Source organism: Hyla sarda, chromosome 2 (assembly GCF_029499605.1).
Source record: "Hyla sarda isolate aHylSar1 chromosome 2, aHylSar1.hap1, whole genome shotgun sequence".
NCBI lineage: Eukaryota > Metazoa > Chordata > Amphibia > Anura > Hylidae > Hyla > Hyla sarda.
The window spans coordinates 182,971,235-182,996,181 of NC_079190.1; the positions used below are offsets into that span (position 1 = coordinate 182,971,235).

A 24,947-nucleotide genomic window follows, 5' to 3' on the forward strand; every position below is an offset into this window, starting at 1 on the left:
GTGTTGCCCTTTACTTTTTATTTTCACAAGAGGTAAAAGGTACCCCATATATGGGCGTAAAATACTCTGCGGGCGCACAAGGCTCAGGAGTGAGAGCGCACAATGTACATTTGAGGCCTAAATTGGTGATTTGCACAGGGGTGGCTGATTTTACAGCGGTTCTGACATAAACCCAAAAAAATAAATACTCACATGTGACCCCATTTTGGAAACTACACCCCTCATGTAATGTAATAAGTAAGGGGTACAGTGAGCATTTACGCCCCACAGTTGTCTTGACAGATTTTTGGAACAGTGGTCAGTGAAAATGAAAAATTAAATTTTTTGGTTTGCACAGCCCGCTGTTCCAAAGATCTGTCAAACGCCAGTAGGGTGTAAATGCTCCCTGTACCCCTTATTACATTCCGTGAGGGGTGTAGTTTCCAAAATGGGGTCACATGTGGGGGGGGGTCCACTGTTCTGGCACCACGGGGGGGGGGCTTTGTAAATGCACATGGCCCCCGACTTCCATTCCAAACAAATTATCTCTCTAAAAGCTCAATGGCGCTCCTTCTCTTCTGAGCATTGTAATTCGCTCGCAGTGCACTCGATGTCCAAACATGGGGTATTTCCATACTCAGAAGACATGGAGTTACAAATTTTGGGGGGCATTTTCTCCTATTACCCCTTGTAAAAAAGTAAAATTTGGGGAAAAACCAGCATTTTTGTGAAAATTTTTTTTTTTCATTTACACATCCGACTTTAACAAGAAGTTGTCAAACACCTGTGGGGTGTTAAGGCTCACCGTACCCCTTGTTACGTTCCTTGAGGGGTGTAGTTTCCATAATAGTGTGCGATGTGGGGGTTTTTGCTGTCCTGGCACCATAGGGGCTTCCTAAATGGGACATGCCCCCCAAAAACTCACTCTCCTAAATCCCATTGTTGCTCCTTCGCTTCTGAGCCCTCCAGTGCACCCGCCAAACACTTGACATACACATATGAGGTATTTTCTTACTCGAGAGAAATTGGGTTACAAATTTTGAGAGGATTTTTCTCCTTTTACCCTTTGTAAAAATTCAAAAACTGGGTCTACAAGAACATGCGAGTGTAAAAAATGAAGATTTTGATTTTTCTCCTTCACTTTGCTGCTATTCCTGTGAAACGCCTAAAGGGTTAACACACTTACTGAATGTCATTTTGAATACTTTGAGGGGTGCAGTTTTTATAATGGGGTCATTTATGGGCCAGAAGACCAACCAGAAGACCCTTCAAATCCACTTCAAAACTGAACTGGTCCCTAAAAAAAATTCTGATTTTGAAAATTTTGCGAAAAATTGGAAAATTGCTGCTGAACTTTGAAGCCCTCTGATGTTTTACAAAAGTAAAAACATGTCAACTTTATGATGCAAACATAAAGTAGACATATTGTATATGTGAATCAATACATAATTTATTTGGAATATCCATATTCCTTATAAGCAGAGAGCTTCAAAGTTAGAAAAATGCAAAATTTTCTAATTTTTTATGAAATTTTTGAATTTTTCATCAAGAAATGATGCAAGTATCGACACAAATTTACCTCTAACATAAAGTAGAATATGTCCCGAAAAAACAGTCTCGGAATCAAATTTATAAGTAAAAGCATCCCAGAGTTATTAATGCTTAAAGTGACAGTCGTCAGATTTGCAAAAAACACTCCCGTCCTTAGGGTCATAATGGGCTCCGTCCCCAAGGGGTTAAAGGGGTATTCCAGGCAAAACCTTTTTTTTTATATATATATATATATATATATATATATATATATATATATATATATATATATATCTCAACTGGCTCCGGAAAGTTAAACAGATTTGTAAATTAGTAGTAAATGAAGAAAAAAGGTGTCCTGCACTCACCGCTTCAGTCCAGGTAATCCTGCTCCCATCTCGGGTCACGACTCGAACTCGAACACGTGTTCGAGTCGTGACCCGAGATGGGAGCAGGATTACCTGGACTGAAGCGGTGAGTGCAGGACACCTTTTTTCTTCATTTACTACTATTTGGTGACTACGGTCTTTATTGTCCTAGCACCTCCGTTGCCAGGGTGGATTTCCAGACTAGCGGGACGCCGTCTCCATCTCGTGGTCTGAGGAGGCCTAAGGTATCGGTGCCACTGTTGTTTCTTGTTTACTTTTAGATTTGTAAATTACTTCTATTAAATAATCTTAATCCTTCCAATAGTTATTAGCTTCTGAAGTTTTCTGTCTAACTGCTCAATGATGATGTCACGTCCCGGGAGCTGTGCATGATGGGAGAATATCCCCATAGGAACTGCACAGCTCCCGGGACGTGAGTAATCAGAGAGCAGTTAGCATAAAACACTCAACTTCAGAAGCTAATAACTATTGGAAGGATTAAGATTTTTTAATAGAAGTAATTTACAAATCTGTTTAACTTTCCGGAGCCAATTGATATATAAAAAAAATTTTGGCCTGGAATACCCCTTTAAGGTCAAAATGGGCGGAGTCCTTAATGGGTTAAAGAGGTTTTCCAAGACTTTGTTTTCTGGCCCATATTTTGAATAGGCCATCAATAGCCGATCGGTAGGGAGGCAGAGCTGCTGCACTCAGATGTGCATTGGGAAAGGGGCCAGAAGCCCATTGTTCCATTCATTGTATAGTGGCCGTGCTGAGTTACAGCAGCTCAAATTGAGTGGAATGGGAAAAGGCCATAACAATCTATTAGGTTGAAACCTGTATCGCTTATATCAAGAAACAAGGAGAAGGTGTGTGTTAAGATAGCGAGCTAGATATTGTATTTTAAGTATTATCCTTTGATGATTGGATGCACTCCACAGGGTATATGCTTAAGGCCTTATAAGGGTTATCTGGGATTACAAAACAGAAACCAAAACAACTTTCCATTTTATTGGTGGGGCAGCTATTTTAAATGTATATGGCTATGGTCAGTTATGTATTGTAGTTAACCATACAGAGTTAATAGGATTTAAGTTTGTATAGTTTTGGGTGGAACATGTCAACCTAATGTAGGAGCACAGAACATATTATTACTGGAGATACAGATCACTCATCACAATCCAAACTAATTGGGTTCGGCCCACTTTACTCCTGTGTAACCCTAAAATGTGTGGGTTCTCTTGAAACTTTCTCTTGTCCACATCAGTAAATCCAAAGCTTCTGGGTTATGCCCCTTCATGGTAAAGCTCATAGGCTCTACCATATGATTTGTACCAATTTTCTGTACTGTGCTGTATCCCCAAACCCATTCTATCCAGATGCAGACCTACGGAACTGCCAGTTCCTATAATACATTTCTTCCAGTCACATCATTTTGTCGTTCACCCACCCCGCCAAACAATAGTAAGCCTCGATAGATTAGCAATGGTACTTGGGCTCCAATAGCATAACACAGTTAGTCTCTGAAATGCCAGGAAGAGAGAAATTTGGGAGACTAGCTTATACCTGTCATCTCAAAGAAGTGCTGGTAGGTGGAGTAGTAGACAGCGGAGGCTGCTTCACCAACAGCTGGCAGACTTTTGCAAAAATCCAGAGCACCAAGCAAGTACTACCTAGGAATGATCAGCACTGAACAGTCAATGAGCTTTGACACTGGCCCTTCCGCGCAGGAAAGCTGACTGTGTTAAAATATATATATATTTGTGTGTAAAGAAATCTATTTGAAACATGCAGCCACTACTTGAAAATAAACTAAAATGCTTTCTTTACTGTGATGTTGGATAGGACTGGGATTTCTTGATCTGAAAAATAAGACCGGTTTTATATAACTCCATGAGGTCTGTTCAGCACTTTTTAATGCAAGCAGTAGGATTTAAGAATATGATTCATGTCTTTCCAGTTTAGGATATTGAGGCTCCTTATGTAAACCTGAATACCAGTCACATAGACTTGAAAGAGGACTCCTGCCCTTATCTTGTGAGAATCAAAAGCTTTTGTGAAGATAAAAGTTCAGTTGATTTCAATCAAATCATAATAGGTAGAAACATTTCTAAAATCTCTTCCAGCTCCATGACATTTTCATTGTTTGGATTCAAGAAATAGAAGAAAACTTTTCTGTGGATTAGTTATTTCATTTTAATGTTGCTTATGTCATCTAACTGTACCCCTTGCCTCAAAGGAAATCTTAACTGTGCTGCTAAACCCTATATATCAGTAACTTTTCTCGCTTGCTCTTCATTGGTGGACACCTTACTGATGGGTATATGCTCTTACCACTAGAAGGCGCTGAAACTAGGAAAAAAAACTTTGCTCCTCCCTGGCAGGATATACCCGCCCACCTGCAGTGAGGTTATTAGTTTTTAGCTAGTGTCAGTAGGAGGCAAGACACAGGTCTGGTTGCTCCCCAGACCTGGTCTTTTTTTTAAAATCATTTTCTAGTAGGGATATTTAGTCAGGTTCTTTACTCCCTTTTATTTCCTTTTTTTTTTCAGGTTGGGGTTCAGGAGCATGGCGCTACCTGTTCCTCCATACGGGGCACGGGGCATAGAGTATGCACCATTAATTCCTTCCTGCCAACGTCCAGCGCCTGGGGTTACACCTAGGGTCTGGGTCCCATATCTTCCCTGCTCAACCCGCTGTCTCAGCCTGACATGATGCAGGTGTCTAAAAAGCTGTCTGAAGACATCTTGGGTGAGTATGTGGCGACTGAGGTGAATATACAACCCAACCCACCTATTCCTGATGCTGTTTTTTGTGGTTCCGGCAATGAGGGGTTAACCCTCGCTATTTTATTCATGCAGCTTCGGCTGCATCTTCTTCTTCGAACGGCCGGGAGCTTCTTACTTTCACTTTCTACGCGTCCCGCCGGCCGGATCTGTCAACTCCTCACCCTATGACAAAGGGACACAGTTATCGCCTATCTTACTGTCCCCTTTTCGCCAGCACCTGGAGGTGTTCTAGTTCAGCCAGACTGTTGTCTGCACAGTTTCCGCCACCATCGGTCTCTGATCTCAGGGCTGCCGCGGAAATAGTCTGGCGGAGGGTCCCTACAGGTACACGGGATTGATGCCAGTCAGACAGTCCTTCGTCTGTTGGGTCTTCTACACCACCAGGTCTCCTGTAGGCATCACTCCAGTACCCCGCTTTCTGTGGGAGGTTGAATGGAGTGACCCTGGGATCTCAGGAATCCTATACCAGTCGGACAGACTGTTTTCCGCATGGCTTACTACTACGTCGGGTCCACTACCATACACTTTCCACACCGTGGACGGTAGTTCAGGTAACCTACTGCCAAAGTGTAGTTCAGAGTGAGTCACCCCATTTCGCCCCATGGGCCTTATACAATGCACCACATACTGGTTTGCAGGGTTCCCTATTTTACCAGGTCCCTCTCTGCATACCTGCTACTCTGTCTGAAGGCTAATATCTCACTTCGCTGTGTGTTTCCATATGCGGGAACCGGCATGGCCATGGTCCCTATGCCACATAGCCACACTGTGTCTGCATGGTTTGCTAATCCACCTGGTCACCTCCCCCTGTTTCTGCTGAGGCTGCAGTGCGGTGGCTCTCTTTCCAGGTGAAGTTCTGCAAAGTGTGTCTCTGTGGATTCATGGGACCTTTTTTCTACCTGTACGTCAGACTGTGTCTGCATGGTTTCTGCACCACATACATTCTTCATCTCTTGAGTCTGCGCCTACAGTCTTGGTGTGTGGCACCATTGGGAGATGGGGTGTGGGACTTTTCTCAGCAACAGCAGCATCACTCTGTTCTCCTTTCTAAGGTTGCAATGTTGTTCTGCTAGGGGCATGCCTCCCTTCCTGCCGGTCCTCTGGATGTCTATGGTTTCTTTTGTGTCTGCAGTCTTGGTACCCCACTACTATTGTGAGATACCCGTGTCTGTGTCCCTACATATGTTTTGTTTCCGCAGTTCTGTAGCGGTTGAGCACTTCTTTTCTGATATGGGGCCTCATGGGGTGACGGTCAGTTCAGCCCCTCCCTGTGCCTCCAGGTACTTTTCTGGGGTTTTTGCCCAGGGTGGCTCAGGCACCTACTGTTGCCTTTGTCATCGTCCGGAATGGCTCTCAACAAGTCTTGTCTTTTGCCCAGCTCCAGCGTGCAGGGTTCTGATCCCTCTGGGGACACAGGATGGCTCCTCCATATAGCGACGCTGGGGCCTGGGGGCTACGTCCACCCAGTAATTGTCCCGTGGCAGTGGGACAGCATTACCCTGCTCCTATAGTGCCTGGCGCATTTTGCCAATCCCCTTTCCACAGGGGGTACGGGATCAGTGTGCTTGACATGGCCAGTACTTGAGTTACATCTCGACCACCCTTGTTTTCCCTCCACTAGGGGAAATAGTTTTTTGAGCTTTTTCTGCCGCCACGATGATGCCATCTCTCTGTTCCCACTATATAGGTTGGGTATCCGGCTGGGCCCTTGTCTTTTTTTGCTGAGAGACGGCTGTATGGCCGGCAACAGCTGGTCTAGCCAACGTCTGTTGTTCGGGACCTACCATTGCTTTTCTCCTCCCTCGGTGCAATCTCCCTGGAAGGGTGCATTCTTCCTTCCCTTTTGTCTGTGTCAGTTGTACTGCACTGACTCCATAGTCTTCTGGAGTAACCTTCCTGTGCCCAGAACCTGAGAGTCCCAGCTAGGTTCCCCTTTGTTTCCCCCTATGTTCCCGTTCTGTTGAGACATTTCTTCAGAGTGCTCTGGTCTGCTTGGACCCCTGGGGTCCAAGTCCGGTTAGTCTCCTTGTCTTGGACTCTGTCCTAGGATGCTGTGGCGTGCCTTCTTTTCAGGTGGCTCTTCCAGTTCTTTGGGCCTTGGTGATGGTTGAGGTCTCGGGCATGTAGAGTGTTCCCGGCCCAGACTCCTTCACGATCCCATTTGGTGGGGCGGTCTTTCTGTACTCCTCTTTTTCCACATGGAAGTTTGTCGTCCAGAGAGTTTTCGCGGACGTTTGTTTTCCTTACTCTTTAGGGTTTCGTCTTCCAGGTGACTCTGACATCTCCAGTTTCCATGTCGGTCTCTCCGGTATCCGGGATGCCCCCTTTTCAGGGTGTTCCGCTCCTTTCTTCCTTCGGGGTCCATGTCCTCCCGAGTTAGAGGGCGTTCAGGTCATCCAGATTACACCAGTCCGGCTATTGTTGCCTTCTGGGTGCTCATGGCGGGCCCCTGGGACAGGGTTTTTTGGGTCTGCAGCTGTTCAGGTCTTTGTTCTCACGCACCAGACCTCTCCAGAGCAGATTTCAGTCTTTCTCTTTTTCTTGTGGTTTCTGGTCTCCACCTCCTGTTTTTGTCTTCTGCTCAGGCGTACACTGATCTACCTGCTGGGTTCCTAAGAGTTGTTTACTATCTGCTTCCAGGATGCTTCCGGCCCATCTGGCTTCCTGGTCGACCTTTTCTTGTCTCTCTATATGGCCCGGGTGTTCGGAGTCTCTACAGAGGACGGTCCCTTCCTTTGGCTTCCTAGTCCATCTCCATGGCCTGGTTTGTCTCTGGCCTGGTGGCTTGTCCGCAGGCCTTGTGAACATGAGTTCAGTCTCGGGACTGATTCCCTTTCTCTGGTGGTTTTTTTTTTTTCCCACCCTAGGGGACTGCTTTGGTATGTCCCATCAGTAAGGTGTCCCCTATGACGAGCGACCCAGAAAAGGAGATTTTTTTTTTTGTACTCGCCGTAAAATCTTTCTCGTAGCCTTCATTGGGGACACCACACTTACCCATTTCTTCATCTTTTTTCCGTTTTTTTTTTCCAGATTATTTTTTCCTTGTGTTGTTTATCTGGGATTCCTTTCTTTCATTGTTGGCTTCTCTTACTGCTTTGTGCCAAAACTGATTACCTCACTGCAGGTGGGCGGGTATATCCTGCAAGGGAGAACTTTTTTTTCCTAGTGTCAGGGCCTCCTAGTGGCAAGAGCATATACCAATCGTTAAGGTGTCCCCCAATGAAGGCTACGAGAGAGATTTTACAGTGAGTACAAAAAAAAATCTCCTTTTCTAAGTTTAGCTGCCTAGTCCTGCTACAAGTCTAGTAGCATATAAAGTAAGGCTAAGTTCACATTCCCCCTGTGCTCCATCCTGTTTTTGGTCCATTTGGCTCTCTTTATTATTATTATTATTATTTTTTTTTTCCTTTTGCGCCGACTGGCCCCTAAAATGTGTCTGAGCACAACTGACTACACCACCAGGTCCCAATGGATCCCATTGACTTCAATGGGGTTCACAAGGGATCCGGTAGTTTACTGGAGTTTTGGGGAGAAAAAAAAATTAGTGCATGCACTATTTTTTGTTTCTCCGCTAAACTCCCATAGTTTTAAGTGAATTGCTGACAGAGCTCCATGGCAATGTGAAAGAGTCCTCTTTGGGCAAAAACTAGTCGCCTTTTACTTTTGTGGTATGCCCCCACATGTAGAGCTTTTGTTCGCTCACTTCCCGCGCGGACTCCATTGCCCTTGTTCCTGCCCTTCAGAGAATGGGAAAATAAAGATTTAAACCTTCATGTTGGGGAGTGCTATGCTATAGTTATTTGTTTGCATCGTTCTACAAAGGACTTTTCTCCTATACGTTAGCACCTGACAGGATCATTTTGCTAGTGGCTCTTTTATGGTTACTTTTTTAACAAATGTTTTTTTTTAACTATACATATAATGTTATTACCTATATTAAATACGTTTTTGAAAATGATAGGTACACTTTAATGGAAAGTTAACTTTTGCCTTATTTCCTCTTTACAGGTTGCATGAATTTGATGAGCAAGTTGCTGCAGTGCGTGAGGGCATGGCACGTGTGGTACCTGTGCCCCTTCTCTCTCTCTTTACTGGTTATGAACTTGAAACAATGGTATATCTCCATTTTATATAAACTTTTATTGAACTGTATATTTTTTGCCAGCAGGGCCCTCATTCCTCTTGTTTGAATAGTTTACGTGTTTCTATACTTTCTGATTTTTGTTCTGACGAAATGTTGGTGCCATATAAATACCGTAATAATTTATTTTCAATAATACTTTTATTATTATATTATTATTGTTATTATTAATTATGATACTGATACTACTATTTACTACAACTAATGTCATTTGGAGGCCATAGACTTTTTTCAGGATCTGTAGTTTCTTTATATCTTGTCAGTAGCAAAATCCGTCCTAATGCAAGCCAAAGTTATGTGACACTAGAATCCCTTGCTCCCCATAGACATAGTGGTCTACAGTCTATCCACAGACCCCAATTTTAAAGGGTTTGTCCAAATTATCTAAAAAGAATGGGACAGCCTGTTCATGTGACAATATAACAAAATGCAGACTACCGACCTGGGAGCACTTACATTCACATATGAGGTATTTCCTTAATCGAGAGAAATTGGGTAACACATTTTTGGGGGATTTTTACCCCCTGTAAAAATTCAAAAACTGGGTCTACAAAAATTAAGATTTTGAATTTTAACAAACTTTCTGAATGTCATTTTGAATACTTTGAGGGGGGGGCAGTTTTTATAATGGGGTCATTTGTGGGGTATTTCTAATTATGAAAGCCCTTCAAATCCACTTCAAAACTGAACTGGTCCCTGAAAAATTCCAATTTAAAACATTTTTAAAAAAAATTATAAAATTGCTGCTGAACTTTGAAGCCCTCTGATGTATTTTAAAAGTAAAAACATGTCAAACATAAAGTAGACATATTGTATATGTGAATCAATATATCATTTATTTGGGATGTCCATTTTCCTTATAAGCAGAGAGTTTCAAAGTAAAAAAAAAAAAAAAAATTCACATTTTTCATCACATTTTGGAAATTTTCACCCAGAAATGATGCAAGTATCAACGAAAATTTACCATTTAAGATAAAGTAGAATATGTCACGAAAAAACAATCTCTGAATCAGAATGAAAAATAAAAGCATTCCAGAGTTATTAATGCTTAAAGTGACAGTGGTCAGATGTGCAAAAAATAAGGGGAAAATGGGCAGGGTCATTAAGGGGTTTAATACATCATTATTATACATCAATATAGATAATTTTACTGACCGCACAAAAGATGCCATCAGCCTATGAACTGATCGCTGGCCCTTTTACACAGGCCGTTTTATCAGAACAAGCATTCCGAAGAAAGAATGTCATGCAAGGAAAACAATTCAACAGGGACAGCTAGAGCAGCTTTGCTGGATGATGAAGTAGAGGAATAAAATACAGTATTGTCACTGAACAGGCTGACATTTTTTTTCTTTAATAACTTGAACAGCCCAACCCCCTACCCACTCTGTTAACCAAATTAAATCCATGTGGTCACCCGCTGCTTTGGATCAACAATCAAAATGGATTCTACTAATAGAAATTTGTGGCTGATGCTTGTAACTAATATCTCAGTCTGAGTACCTTTTTGAAGCCATACTATAAAACTCTCACTTGGTAAGAGGGCTAATTGATTTGGCTAAATGTAACACATCTGATGCAGATATTCCTTGCAGCATATTACCTTCTAGCACATTCCAATCATTTGGAGGTTTCCAGTCCGGGTTACCTCAATCAGAAATCCAATTATTCAGTCTTGTCCCTATGGAGTGAGATATAAGTATTTTCTTTTAATGTAATAGAGTAAAATCTCCCATCTTCCCAAGTTAATTTTGTTAGATTTGATGAACTGTATCTGCATAAAATATTAGTGGGCAAATTGATTAAACAAGAATCAGGTAAATATATTATACCTCTGTGAATATTTAGCATTCCTCTCATTGAATATCTCTGTAATTTGCCTGTGTGTGGTGGCATATGAGGAATTGTTATATAATATCCTTTTTGTTCTTTCAGGTCTGTGGTAGCCCTGATATTCCCCTTCATCTTCTAAAATCTGTTGCCACATATAAGGGGATCGAGCCCACAGCTTCTCTGATTCAGTGGTTTTGGGATGTGATGGAGTCCTTCTCCAACACTGAACGTTCCCTGTTTCTCAGATTTGTGTGGGGTAGGACAAGACTTCCTCGAACTATAGCAGATTTCAGAGGCAGAGACTTTGTCATTCAGGTAAACTGATTTTGTTATGTAAAAGTGTATTATTACTATTTACAACATGCATTCTTGCTCATTTACATGAGTACTGTGCTTGCTATGGGATTTATTATTCGTGTCTGCTCTATATGAGCATTGGTTTTATGTGCTTTACTTGTACAAGCCGTGTGGGCAAAAAATAGACATTCCGTGTTTTAAGGCTACATAAATGCCAACAATTGCATATAAATATGTAATGTCAGAGGCAGTTGAACAGCTCAGATGGCTCATTGTACTTACAAATGAGTTCTCATGGCACGTATAAACCCGTGACATATTTATATATAATGGATGCCGTTAATTGTAGCTGAGCAAGGGCTTGAGAAAGTATCAACTATTTGTAACATCAGCAAAGTATTGTGTGAATGGTATTGTTGCCAATAAACCTTTATTTTATAGGCTCGGCTGCTGACAGCTACTACTTTTTTAAGTTTGCGGTTATTGGGGAAAGATTAACCAGACTACTTTATGGATACAGTACTGCTCCAACCCATTTTGTTGAACTACTGTAGTAGTATTTTTGCATTTAAAGGGGTATTCTGGCCAAATACATCTTATCCCCTATCCGAAGGGTAGGGGATAAGATGTCTGATCGCCCTGGGGGCCCACGCGATCTCAGTGCAGCACCCGCATTCTCAGAAACCTCTTTGTTTCCGGGACTGGAGACGTGCCGTTACGCGCCCCCCCCTTGTGACGTGATGCCACGCCCCCTCCATTCATGTCTAAAAATGTGGTGTGGCGTGACGTCACTTCTCCAGTCCCAGAAACAAAGAGGTTTCCGAGACTGGAGACGCAGCCTCGCATAGAATTCAGGTGCTGCACGGAGATCGTGGGGGGGTCCTAGCAGTGGGCCCTTGGCAATCAGACATCTTATCCCCTATCCTTTGGATAGGAGATAAGATGTATTTGGTCAGAATACCCCTTTAAATATACCTACACCGAATATGCTTTTAGTATTTTGAATATGCTAATCTTTGTGTTTGTTTATTTTTTTTCTATACAGGTCTTGGATAAATACAATCCTCCAGATCATTTTCTTCCAGAATCCTATACCTGTTTCTTCCTGCTAAAGCTTCCCAGATATTCTTGCAAGCAGGTGCTTGAGGAGAAATTAAAATACGCCATTCACTTCTGTAAGTCCATAGACACTGATGACTATGCACGGATTGCACTGACTGGTGAGCCAGCAGCAGATGACAGCAGTGATGACTCTGATAATGAAGATGCAGATTCATTTGCTTCAGACTCCACACAGGACTACCTTACAGGACACTAAGGGAGCAAAGACTAAAAAAGTGGGCTCTTCTAATGCACTGAGATTTCCTGCATTCTAGGGAACTGGCAGTCCAAAGCTTAGCAGTAGATACTACAAATATATGAAGAAATACTCGTTGGACTTTTACATTGTTGTTGAAAGCGATGCGTAGGTGCCTATTCCTAAGTACACTGCACTTATATTGTGTTTTGTTATATGTGTTGTAAATGTTTATTGCAAAAAACAGTGCAGTGTCCCAATGTGAGGCAGCACAGCCTTTTACATGTAAGTGCAATAGTTTTTTTCTTTTCTTATTTTGTGTTGTATAACTGTGTAAATTCTTAATGGGTGCAAATAACCGTGTAGTGGAGAACATGAAAGTATTAATCATTTTCTTTTCCTTTCCTGACAACCGGCTTATCAATACATTTTCAGAAGCAGCTGATCAGTATTCCTTCCAGTTACATGTAAATTAGAAAAGTGAGGGACACCCCAAGTTTTCCTACCACCAGTTCTGTTTGTATATTTCTGCTGTCACATTCTACTTTAAATGAACACATGCTTCAGTCATTTCATTTTATGGGAAATATGTATATAATTGATTTGCTCCATGACATATGCAGTCCATTGTCCCTCTAAATAAACTGTGTCACTACAATATTTGTATGACTATTTATTATTATTATTATTATTAATAATATATATTTTTCAGATAGTCCCTCATGACAGCACCACATGAGATTGCCCCCTATCTGCATAGGAACAGGAAGCACAAGAGGTTAAAAAGACCCCTCCCTCTATACCCCTCAGTGTTTCTTGTTCCTATGGAGCAGGGGTGCAGAGAGGTTCTGTACCTGAGTCTGGAGGGCTGTAGGTGGTGGAGCTCAGGCGGGGTGAGTCGGTCGCCATTGGCCTCCCTCTCTAGATCCCCTACCGGATCGTGGCCTGTTTATTCTGGTACCTCTCCTGTCCCTCTCTCGATCCCCTGCGACGCTCTGTGAGTCTATGAGGGGACTTGATTCATCTGGCTGGCCGCAAGTATTATGGTTCACCTGGTCGCTTCCTGGTTCTACTGGCTGGGACGTTGCGCACGTGTGTGTGATGTCACGCGCGTATGTCCTCCAGGATTGGCCGGAGAGTGGAAGTACCGCCTCCAATGTGGCGGTGCCAACCAGAGGACGTAGAAAAACGCATTTCCAGAGGTCTGGTGCCAATTTCAAATCCTGGAATACAAATAGCAGTCCAGGCTATCTGGCATCCTCCTTCAACATGGATAGTTCGATGTCTGCCAGCTCTGGATCTCTGGAGTGCACAGGACCCAGCAACCCAGTGAGTAGCTGACCAATTGGAGGTTCACTTACTTTTTTAAAGGGGTGGGGGGGGGGGGGAGTATAATTTTATATAATTCCTTATTCTTATGGGTTTCCTGCTCTCCTTTCAGAGAGACAGGTAGGCCCAGAAGAAAATTAAGGATAAGGAACCCAAGGTTAAACCTAAAAAATGTGGCGTTTGCGCTGTTATATTGCATGAAGGATATATTAAACCCTTATGTAAAGCCTGTATGGATAAGATAATTCAGCAAGAATCTCAGTCTTTTCTGAGGGAACTTCGTTTTATGATAAAATTAGAAGTTCAAGCATCTGTTGCTGCGGCTCTGCCTAAAGCCTAGATTGTTGACCCTTCTCCACCGGTTGATCCCTCTCATGTATTGGATCTTCCTTCTATTTCGGATCCTCCTCCTTTTAAAAAAGACGGAAAACTACTGTATTTGTTCATTCTGATCCAAATTCAGAAATAGATATTGTATCTTTGGGTTCCAATTCATAAGAAGAAGGTGAAATTATTGAATCTTGTACTCAGAGTAATTATAAAAAATATTATTTCTCCTCTGAAGAAACTGAATTATTGGTTAATGCTGTCAGAAATGCTATGCACATTCCCAAAACTGCAGAATCTTCTTCTATACAAGATCTTATGTTTACGGAATTGAAACCTAAAAAACAACAGGTTTTTTACTGTTCATGACACTATCAAGGATTTTATTCTTGTAGAATGGAAAGAACCTGAAAAGAGACTGTTGCTTTCCAAGGAATTCCATTCCAGATTTGCGTTTAATGAGGAGAATGCGAAATTGTGGAACAAAATTCCAAAAGTTGATGTACAAGTATCTAAAGTGGTTAAGAAGACTTCTTTACCGTTTATAGCTAGCTATCAGTTAAAGGAGTAGTCCGGCGTGCACTTTTTTCATTTTATCCCGTCCGGGCTGCAAAATAAAAGAAAACAAACTTTCTCTTACCTGCCAACGAGCCCCCGGAGCTCCGGTACAGGTGTTCGGTCCCGGGGCTATATTCTTCTTTCTTCCTGTTAGCCCGGCACGTCACACGGAGCATCAGCCTATCACTGGCCGAGGCGGGACATCGCTGCGGCCGGTGATAGGCTGAAGCTCCGTGTGACACGCCGGACTACTCCTTTAAAAGATCTGTTAGATCGGAAGATGGACGGATTATTAAGAAAATTGTTGGATTCTTGCTCTGCTCAGATCAACCCTAATATTGCTGCCACTACCTCCTTAAGTACTCAGGGCATACCTGTAATGCCCTGAGTCCGCTCCCTTTCTATAACGTGGGGCTGGCTCGGCCTCTAACAACCGGGACCCGTGGCTAATAGCACACGGCACTGATCGCGGTGCCGCGCAATATTAACCCTTTAGACGTAGTGTTCAAAGTTGATCGCCGTGTCTAAAGTGAAAGTAAACTTCTCCTGGCTAGCTCAGCAGGCTGTTCGGGACCGCCGCAGTGAAAGCGCGGCATCCCGAACAGCTGGCAGACACAAGGAGGGTCCTTACCTTAAAAATAAAGAAGTTAAAAGGGTCAGAAGATGACATGTTTAAATGTATACATTATCGTGCATGTAGCTATGATTTTTTCCAGAAGAATGACAAAATCAAACCTATATAAGTAGGGTATCATTTTAATTATATGTACCTACAGAATAAAGAGAAGGTGTCATTTTTACCGAAAAATGGACTGCGTAGAAACAGAAGCCCCCAATTCTTCAATTTTGTCGCACAATGTTTTTTTTATTTTTTTTCGTTTCGACGTAGATTTTTGGGTAAAATGACTGATGTCATTACAAAGTAGAATAGGTGACCCAAAAAATAAGCCAAAGTGTGTATTTTTAGGTGCAAAATTTAACCCCTTGGGGACGGAGCCCATTATGACCCTAAGGACGGGAGCATTTTTTGCAAATCTGACCACTGACACTTTAAGCATTAATAACTCTGGGATGCTTTTACTTATAAATTTGATTCCGAGATTGTTTTTTCGTGACATATTCTACTTTATGATAGTCGTAAATTTTTGGCGATACTTGCATCCTTTCTTGGTGAAAAATTCAAAAATTTCATGAAGAATTTGAAAGTTTAGCATTTTTCTAACTTTGAAGCTCTCTGCTTATAAGGAATATGGATATTCCAAATACATTATATATTGATTCACATATACAATATGTCTACTTTATGTTGGCATCATAAAATTGATGAGTTTTTACTTTTGGAAAACACCAGAGGGCTTCAAAGTTCAGCAACAATTTTCCAATTTTTCGCAAAATTTTCAAAATCGGAATTTTTCAGGGACCAGTTCAGGTTTGAAGTGGATTTGAAGGGTCTTCTGGTTAGAAATACCCGATAAATGACCCCATTATAAAAAGTGCACCCCTCAAAGTATTCAAAATGACATTCAGTAAGTGTGTTAACCCTTTAGGTGTTTCACAGGAATAGCAGCAAAGTGAAGGAGAAAATTCAAAATCTTAATTTTTTACACTGGCATGTTCTTGTAGACCCAGTTTTTGAATTTTTACAAGGGGTAAAAGGAAAAAAATCCTCTCAAAATTTGTAACCCAATTTCTCTCGAGTAAGAAAATACCTCATATGTGTATGTCAAGTATTCGGCGGGTGCACTAGAGGGCTCAGAAGGGAAGGAGCAACAATGGGATTTAGGAGAGTTTTTCTGAAATGGTTTTTGGGGGGCATGTCCCATTTAGGAAGCCCCTATGGTGCCAGGACAGCAAAAACCACCACATCGCACACTATTATGGAAACGACACCCCTCAAGGAACGTAACAAGGGGTACGGTGAGCCTTAACACCCCACAGGTGTTTGACAACTTTTTGTTAAAGTCGGATGTGTAAATGAAAAAAAATATTTTTCCACTAAAATGCTGGTTTTCCCCAAATTTTACTTTTTTACAAAGGGTAATAGGAGAAAATGCCCCCCAAAATTTGTAACCCCATGGAAATACCCCATGTTTGGACGTCAAGTGCACTGCGAGCGAACTACAAGGCTCAGATGAAAAGGAGCGCCATTGAGCTTTTAGAGAGATAATTTGTTTGGAATGGAAGTCGGGGGCCATGTGCATTTACAAAGCCCCCCGTGGTGCCAGAACAGTGGACCCCCCACATGTGACCCCATTTTGGAAACTACACCCCTCACGGGATGTAATAAGGGGTACAGTGAGCATTTACACCCCACTGGCGTTTGACAGATCTTTGGAACAGTGGGCTGTGCAAACAAAAAAATTACATTTTTCATTTTCACGGATCACTGTTCCAAAAATCTGTCTGACACTTGTGGGGCGTAAATGCTCACTGTACCCCTTATTACATTCCGTGAGGGGTGTAGTTTCCAAAATGGGGTCACATGTGGGTATTCATTTTTTTGGGTTTATGTCAGAACCGCTGTAAAATCAGCCACCCCTGTGCAAATCGCCAATTTCGGCCTCAAATGTACATGGTGCGCTCTCACTCCTGAGCTTTGTTGTGCGCCTGCAGAGTATTTTACGCCCACATATGGGGTATTTCCGTACTCAGGAGAAATTGCGTTACAAATTTTGGGGGTCTTTTTTTCCTTTTACCTCTTGTGAAAATAAAAAGTAAAGGGCAACACCAGCATGTTAGTGTAAACATTTTTTTTTTTTACACTAACAGGCTGGTGTAGACCCCAACTTTTCCTTTTCATAAGGGGTAAAAGGAGAAAAAGCCCCCCAAAATTTTTAAGGCAATTTCTCCCGAGTACGGCGATACCCCATATGTGGCCCTAACCTGTTTCCTTGAAATACGACAGGGCTCCAAAGTGAGAGAGCACCATGCGCATTTGAGGACTAAATTAGGGATTGCATAGGGGTGGACATAGGGGTATTCTACGCCAGTGATTCCCAAACAGGGTGCCTCCAGCTGTTGCTAAACTCCCAGCATGCCTGGACAGTCAGTGGCTGTCCGGAAATGCTGGGAGTTGTTGTTTTGCAACAGCTGGAGGCTCCGTTTTGGAAACACTGCTGTACAATACGTTTTTCATTTTTATTTGGGGGGGGGGGGGGGACAGTGTAAGGGGGTGTTTATGTTGTGTTTTACCCTTTATTATGTGGTAGTGTAGTGTTTTTAGGGTACATTCGCACTGGCGGGTTACGGTGAGTTTCCCGCTAGGAATTTGCGCTGCGGCGAAAAATTTGCCGCAGCTCATACTTGAAGCAGGAAACTTGCTGTAAACCCGCCCTTGTGAATGTACCCTGTACGTTCACATGGGGGCGGGGGGGGGGGGGGGGGGGGGCAAACCTCCAGCTGTTTCAAAACTACAACTCCCAGCATGCACGGTCTGTCAGTACATGCTGGGAGTTGTAGTTTTGCAACAGCTGGAGGCACACTGGTTGGAAAACCTTCAGTTAGGTTCTGTTACCTAACTCAGTATTTTCCAACCAGTGAGCCTCCAGCTGTTGCAAAACTACAACTCCCAGCATGCATGGTCTGTCAGTACATGCTGGGAGTTGTAGTTTTGAAACAGCTGGAGGCACACTGGTTGGAAAATACTGAGTTAGGTTCTGTTACCTAACTCAGTATTTTCCAACCAGTGTGCCTCCAGCTGTTGCAAAACTACAATTCCCAGCATGACTGATCACAGAAGGGCATGCTGGGAGATGTTAGTTATGCAACAGCTGGAGGTACGCAACTACAACTCCCAGCATGCCGAGACAGCTGTTTTCTGTGTGGGCATGCTGGAATTTGTAGTTTTGCAACATCTGGAGTGCTACAATTTAGAGACCACTGAACAGTGATCTCCAAACTGTGGACCTCCAGATGTTGCAAAACTACAACTCCCAGCATGCCCAGACAGCAAACAGCTGTGTGGGCATGCTAGGAGTTGTAGTTTTGCAAGATCTAGAGGGCAGTATAGAGATCACTGTGCAGTGGTCTCTAAACTGCAGACCTCCAGCTGTTGCAATACTACAAATTCCAGCATGCCCACACAACAAACAGCTGTCTGGGCATGCTGGGAGTTGTAGTTTTGCAACATCTGGAGGGCTACAGTCTAGAGACCACTATAGTGGTCTCAGACTGTAGCCCTCTAGATGTTGCTAGGCAACTACTCACCGGCTTCCGTCGCATCCGGGAGCCGTCCTCTTCTGCCGCACGCCGCAGCAGATCTCCGTCGCCGCCCGCCGATCCCCGTCGCTCCGCTGCCTCCGGAGGGGTAAGTGGACTCCGGCGCCGCTCCTCTTCGTTTTCCCCGTTCTGCCCCGCCTATTGTGGGTGGGCAGGACGGGGAAAACGAAAGTAAACCCCTCCGCCCCTGATCTGCTATTGGTGGTCGCGTCTAGACCACCAATAGCAGGGATAGGAGGGGTGGCACCCGTGCCACCTCACTCCTATCGCTTTAGGGGGATCGCGGGTGTCTTAGACACCCGCGATCCCCTTTCTATTCCGGGTCACCGGGTCACCATAGACCCATAATGACCCGGAATCGGCGCAAATCGCAAGTGTGAATTCACTTGCGATTTGCGCCGATTGCCGACATGGGGGGGTGGTCTAATGACCCCCCTGGGCATTTGCACGGGGTGCCTGGTGATAGATATCAGCAGTCACCCCGGCCCGGGGACCGAAATTCCCTCGGGCGTATGGATACGCCCTTCGTCCTTTAGTACCAGGATGCAAGGGCGTATGCATACGCCCTTCGTCCCCAACAGGTTAAAGAATTATGATTTTAAGGGGGAAAAAAAGATAAGGAGGAAAAAACTAAAGTGCAAAAAAGAAAAAAAAAAACCTCTGTCCTGTCAAGCCCCCCCCCCCCTCACTAACCAGCGGTACTGGCTGGTATTGCGGGGGACGCTGATCACTTTTGGTCCTTACCGTGCCTGGATCCGCCGCGCCGTTCGGCCGTAATATTCTATTTTCGGGATATGCTATTGAGGTGCTAACTGGCACTCTGACATCAGTGTCGCTGGCCGCAGCGCCGCCCAGCTCATCAGTATTCCTCCCCTCTCTCTTTATTACAGAGCAGGGAGAAGAGGGAGTGGCAGAGGGAGGGGAGGAATATTGATGGACTGGGTGGTGCTGCGGGTGACACTGACGTCAGAGTGCCAGTTAGCACCTAATTTGCATATTCTGAAAATAGAAGATTACGGCCGAACGGCACGGCAGATTCGGGCACAGTAAGAACCATACTGATCAGCGTCCCCCGCACTACTGGGGGGGGGGGGGTTGGGAGAAAGCTGACAGTTTTCCTTTAAGGGGCTACTGTAGCAAGATCTTTGTTTATCTGGTTGGAGGAATTAGAAAATCATCTGGCTAATAAGACCTCTAGAGAGAGTATCTGATCTTCTGTACCTATGTTGAAACTCGCTACTACCTTTCTAGTTGACACCTCGACTGAGTTGGTTATAATGGCTTCTAGATCCGCTGTTTTATCCAACTTGGTCAGGCGAGCCTTATGGCTTAAAAATTGGCAAGGGGATTCTACCTCAAAAAGTAAACTTTGTGTTATTCCTTTCCAGGGTAACACTGTTCGTGGCCCAGTTCTAGATAAGATCCTGAAAAAAAGTCTACCAAACAGAAAACTAATTTTTGTTCCATTTCCAAAAATAAGCAGTACAAAGGAAAGGGTAAATTGAATAGATGGAGTTACCCTAAGGGAGGTAAGGGCAGAAAATTCTTGCTTAACCCTCCCTCTAACTCTTCCTCTAAAAAAACAATGACTGTTTACAGGTGAGGGGAAAGAATTGCTTGATTTTGTCGCCAGTGGGCATATATTTAAACAAATCTATTTTTAACTATATGGAGTTCGGCTTCAGAATAGAGTTTGCTTTCCCTCCTCCTCAAAGATTTCGTATTACAGATCTAGGATCAAAAGATGCAAATATGAGGCTTTGCTCAGGTTTAAAAGATCTGTCATCCCTTGGCGCCATTATTCAAGTTCCTCAGCAAGAACTAGGCCTTGGGCATTATTCCAACTTGTTCCTAGTTCCAAAGCCCAATGGTTCTTTCAGGACTATTATAAATCTAAAGGGGTTAAACAAATGCATTACATACAAAAGGTTCAAATTGGAAACCATTCCATTAATTCAGAAAGATGCTTGGATGGCAACTAACGACTTAAAAGATGCCTATTTCCATCTTCTTATCTTTGAGCCTCATCAGAAATATCTTCATTTTGCAATCCAAATAGACAAAGTGGATATTCACAAGGATATTCACGAAGGTGATGGTGGAGGTAGTAGCCTTTCTGAGGCTAGAGGGGATCACCATCATCCCCTACCTGGATGATCTACGGATTGCCAATTCTCTTCATGTCCTTCATGCCTGCAAGACTTAGGCTGGATAATACATTTCCAGAAGTCTGATCTCTCTCCCTCCAGACCCAAAAGATTTCTAGGCATGATTCTGAATTCAGAGGTACAGAAGACTTTCCTTCCAGCAGAAAGTTTCCACTATTCAGCGGAAGATACAAGAGGTAATTCAGAAAGAAACAATTACCTTGAGAGAAGCCATGTCCTTACTAGGATCCATGATGTCCTGCATACCAGCAGTTCCCTGGTGTTAGCCATTCCAGAACTCTTCAGTCACAAATACTGAAGACCTGGGATTGCTCTCAGTTCTCTCTGGAGAACAAGATGAAGGTATCCCTTATTGTGAAAAGATCCCTAAAATCATGGCTAAAGAAATCTTCTTGTGGGGGTTCCCTAGGTTCCTCTTCCATCCATCTCTATTGCAACGGATGCCAGTCTGTGGGGCTGGGGAGCTTTGTGGGGGACCTCCAACTTCAGGGTCCCTGGTCCCAGGAAACTCAAACTTGTTCCTCGAATTATTGAGAGTTAAAGGCAATATTCAAAGCTTTAAAAGCTTCAAGAAGCCTAGTAGGGGGCCTTCATGTAAAGGTCTATTCCAAAAACACTACAGCAGTTGCCTTTATCAATCATCAGGGTGGAACAAGACACACTCCTGAAGATGCTAGCAGGGAGAATATTTCTTTGGGCAGAAAAAAATGTGCTATCCCTATCCGCAGTATATCTGAAAGGAACAGACAACCCATCGGCCGACTGTTTCAAGTCGCCATGTTTTGGATCCGGGCGAATGGTCCCTGAATTCTCAGTTTTTTCTTTCTCTGACTCAAATTTGGGGCCTTCTGGAGATAAGTCTCTTCGCCTCTCAGAAAAACCCATCCATATTTGAATTTTTTTCTCTTAACCCAAGAGAAAATCCGTAGGCAGTGGATGCCCTTCAACAAGTATGGTCGTTCAACCTGGCTTATGCATTTCCACCAATTCCCCTGATCATGAGAGCTCTCCAGAAGAGAAAAATTTATCTTCATAGCCCCGATGTGGCCAAAGAGAAGCTGGTTCAGTCTTCTTCTAAAAGAGCTCCCATTGTGGAGCCCATTCTCCTTCCTCAGAGGGACGACCTACTGTGCCAGGGTCCTCTATTCCACAAGGATCTAAAGAATCTCCAGTTGTCAGCTTGGCTATTGAGAGGCTCATGTTAGAAGAAAAGGGTCTTTCTAAGAAAGTGGTTGACACCTTACTAAAGAGCTAAAAGGATTCTACATCTTTTATTTACCTTAAACAGTGGAAAAAGTTTTTTTGTCATGGTGTGCCTCTCAAGCTAAGACCAAAGATATCTAATCTTACTCCTCCTTGGGATTTCAACCTTGCCCTATCATCTTTGAAGGGCTACTCCACCCCTAGACATCTTATCCCCCACTGCTGAGGACCCCCACAATCTCTCCCCTGCAATCTCTGAAGCACCCCCCCAACCCCCCCCCCCCCCCCGAGTCATCAGCTCGGAGCGAAGTTTGCTCTGTGGCTGATGACAGGGTCCAGTGGTTCATGATGTCATGGCTCCGCCCCTTGTGACACCATGCTCCGCCCCCTTGATGCAAGTCTATGGGAGGGGTGTGGCAACAGTCACGCTCTCTCCCATAGATTTGCATTAAGGGGGCGGGGTTTGACATCATGATGGGGCAGAGCCATGACATCACAAACCTCTGGTCCCTGTATAGTGAGTCATCAGCCATGGAGCAAAGGTAGCTCTGGAGAGGGGGGGGGTGCAGGAGAGATCATGGGGGTCCCCAGCAGCAGGACCGATCATTCAGTTTTCATGAGTCCATCACGACAGCGCCTATTTATTCCCACCATTATTTATATACAGTCATGGATGTAAATGTTGGCACCCCTGAAATTTTTCAAGAAAGTGAAAAATTTCTCACAGAAAAGGGTTGTAGTAACACATGTTTTGCTTTACACATGTTTATTCCCATTGTGTGTATTGGAACCAAACCAAAAAAGGGAGGGAAAAAAAGCTAATTGAACATAATGTCACCCCAAACTCCAAAAATGGGCTGGACAAAATTATTGGCCCCCCCTAACTTAATATTTGGTTGCACACCCTTTGGAAAAAATTATTGAAATCAGTCGCTTCCTATAACCATCAATATGCTTCTTACACCTCTCAGCCGGTATGTTGGACCACTCTATCTTTGCAAACTGCTCCAGGTCTCTCTTATTGGAAGGGTGCCTTTTCCCAACAGCAGTTTTAAGATCTCTCCACAGGTGTTCAATTTGGTTTAGATCTGGACTCCTTGCTGGCCACTTCAGAACTCTCCAGCGCTTAGTTGCAGTGCTGTGGAGTCGAGGAGTCGGTGTCGGAGGAAATTTTGGGTACCTGGAGTCGGAGTCGGCACACAATGCACCGACTCCGACTCCTACTAAATTTTGATTGGAATTTAAAAAAGAAAGTTTAAATGTCCCAATTCACAAAAAGTTATAATTAATAACTTCTCTACTGTAAGAATAAAGACCAATGCATGCAGTGCCTCACGTAACCGCAAAACGAACACAGTAAGTGACCGTGAAGAAGCATGCTTTTCATGTGCTTTACTATATGGCACGCAACGCACAATTAGGAACGGCAATACTTATACTTTCCATAGTGTTGTGTTCTGCTGTTACAGGGAACCCATGGGTAACCTAGCCTCTCACTGATAAGGAATTAAGTAAATATGTTTTTTGCAGGACTAGAGACACTTGTATAAGTGAAGGAAATGGAGGGTCAATAGTTCAAGACTGAAGCTGTAAACCATTGGAAAAACTGCTGTCATTCAGCAAAAGGCTATATAAACTTGTAAACTCCGATTGTTAGCTTAAACTTTAAACATGACTATTGGATTCTACTAGGGAAATCATGTTTTATAATAAAGGCCCCTTTCTGGATCCTCCCACTGCCCTATCTTCAGCAGAAGATCAGCAGCTTCTGCCCAACTACCTCTCTGCTAGAAGAGCTTAGGAGAACTTGGTGGAACAGCTTCTTGGATTCAACTGTACGTGTTTAGATTTATTTTAAAACCTGCATGCCTGTGTAATGAAGAATTGTGTGTCTTGAAGGGTTCTGTGTCCTGATCAGCTGATGAAAGTGCTGAGTCAGCAGCGCTGCCAGCACAGACACTGTGATTGGTTGATGGGAGGGTGTGTGCAGTCTCACTCAGCTCCCTGCACAGATCAATTCTTCATTATACCTACTTGTCTGTATGAGGGAAGACTTGTTTCTTGAAGAAACTGCATAGCTGTCCCTGCTGGTATGTATGAGGGAAGACATGTTTCTGGAAGAAACTGTCTATCCTAGGTTTGTAAGTGTGGTGCAGGGGTGTATGAATGTTTATATATAGTGCAGATTGTTTTTATGCTCTGAGTACTAAAATGTAGGCTCTGTGTTGTGTGTGTGTGTTCAGTACATGTCTGTGCATGTTTTTCTGTATAGGACAAATCATGTCTAGGTTTAGTGCTGGGATATATAGCTTATTTGTTTGTATAAAGCCATGTATGTACAACTTACAAGACTGTGTATGTTGATATTAAAAATCTAATTATCTGCCAGTTAGTATAACATATTTTATATTTTAGGGAAAGAGGCATCCTAAACAATGGGAAAAAGACTTCTAACAACAAACACGACAAAGTCTACAGTTTATGAGCACTTTGCATTATCAAGTGATGGAAAACATTACGTGTGCCAATGTATTAGAAAAGATGATGATGGTGAAAAACAATGTGATGCAAAAATTAGCAGTTTCAGTGGGCCTGATAAAAATGCACCTACAAGAGCATCAAATTTGAAAACACACTTACAGCGTTTTCATCCCAAAGTGTTAGAAGCTGTGAATGAGAAAGATAGCAATGAAAACATTGCATCTACTTATGTGACAAAAAACTTTCAGAAATCTACTGGAGAACAATCACAAATAGAAAATTCTTTATATCTGACAAAGTTACCATAAGGATGACACCAGAAAAATTCAAACACCACATTATTGAAATGGTGGTAAAGAATAGTGTACCACTATCCTTCTTTTCACAGACAGTCTTTTTAGGCCTAAATGGAGAAATGCCCAAAAAAAC

The 24,947-nt window shown here is 43.2% G+C and overlaps 1 protein-coding gene and 1 long non-coding RNA gene across 9 annotated transcripts in view; one reads left to right on the forward strand and one right to left on the reverse strand.

The window, feature by feature from the left end:
• Positions 1-10,731, reverse strand: part of LOC130355579 (uncharacterized) — a 44,915-nt gene extending 34,184 nt beyond the window's left edge. The window contains exon 1 of the long non-coding RNA XR_008888587.1: positions 10,411-10,731. This is a non-coding gene — a long non-coding RNA (uncharacterized LOC130355579). The remainder of the gene's footprint in view (positions 1-10,410) is intronic.
• Positions 1-12,888, forward strand: part of HERC2 (HECT and RLD domain containing E3 ubiquitin protein ligase 2) — a 224,831-nt gene extending 211,943 nt beyond the window's left edge. For all 8 annotated transcript variants that reach the window (XM_056555877.1, XM_056555882.1, XM_056555880.1 and 5 more), the window contains exons 91-93: positions 8,675-8,780; positions 10,743-10,955; positions 11,983-12,888. In XM_056555877.1, coding sequence (XP_056411852.1) covers positions 8,675-8,780; positions 10,743-10,955; positions 11,983-12,255 — 592 coding nt within the window. In that variant the 3' untranslated portion in view covers positions 12,256-12,888. The remainder of the gene's footprint in view (positions 1-8,674; positions 8,781-10,742; positions 10,956-11,982) is intronic.
• Positions 12,889-24,947: the final 12,059 nt, after the last annotated feature.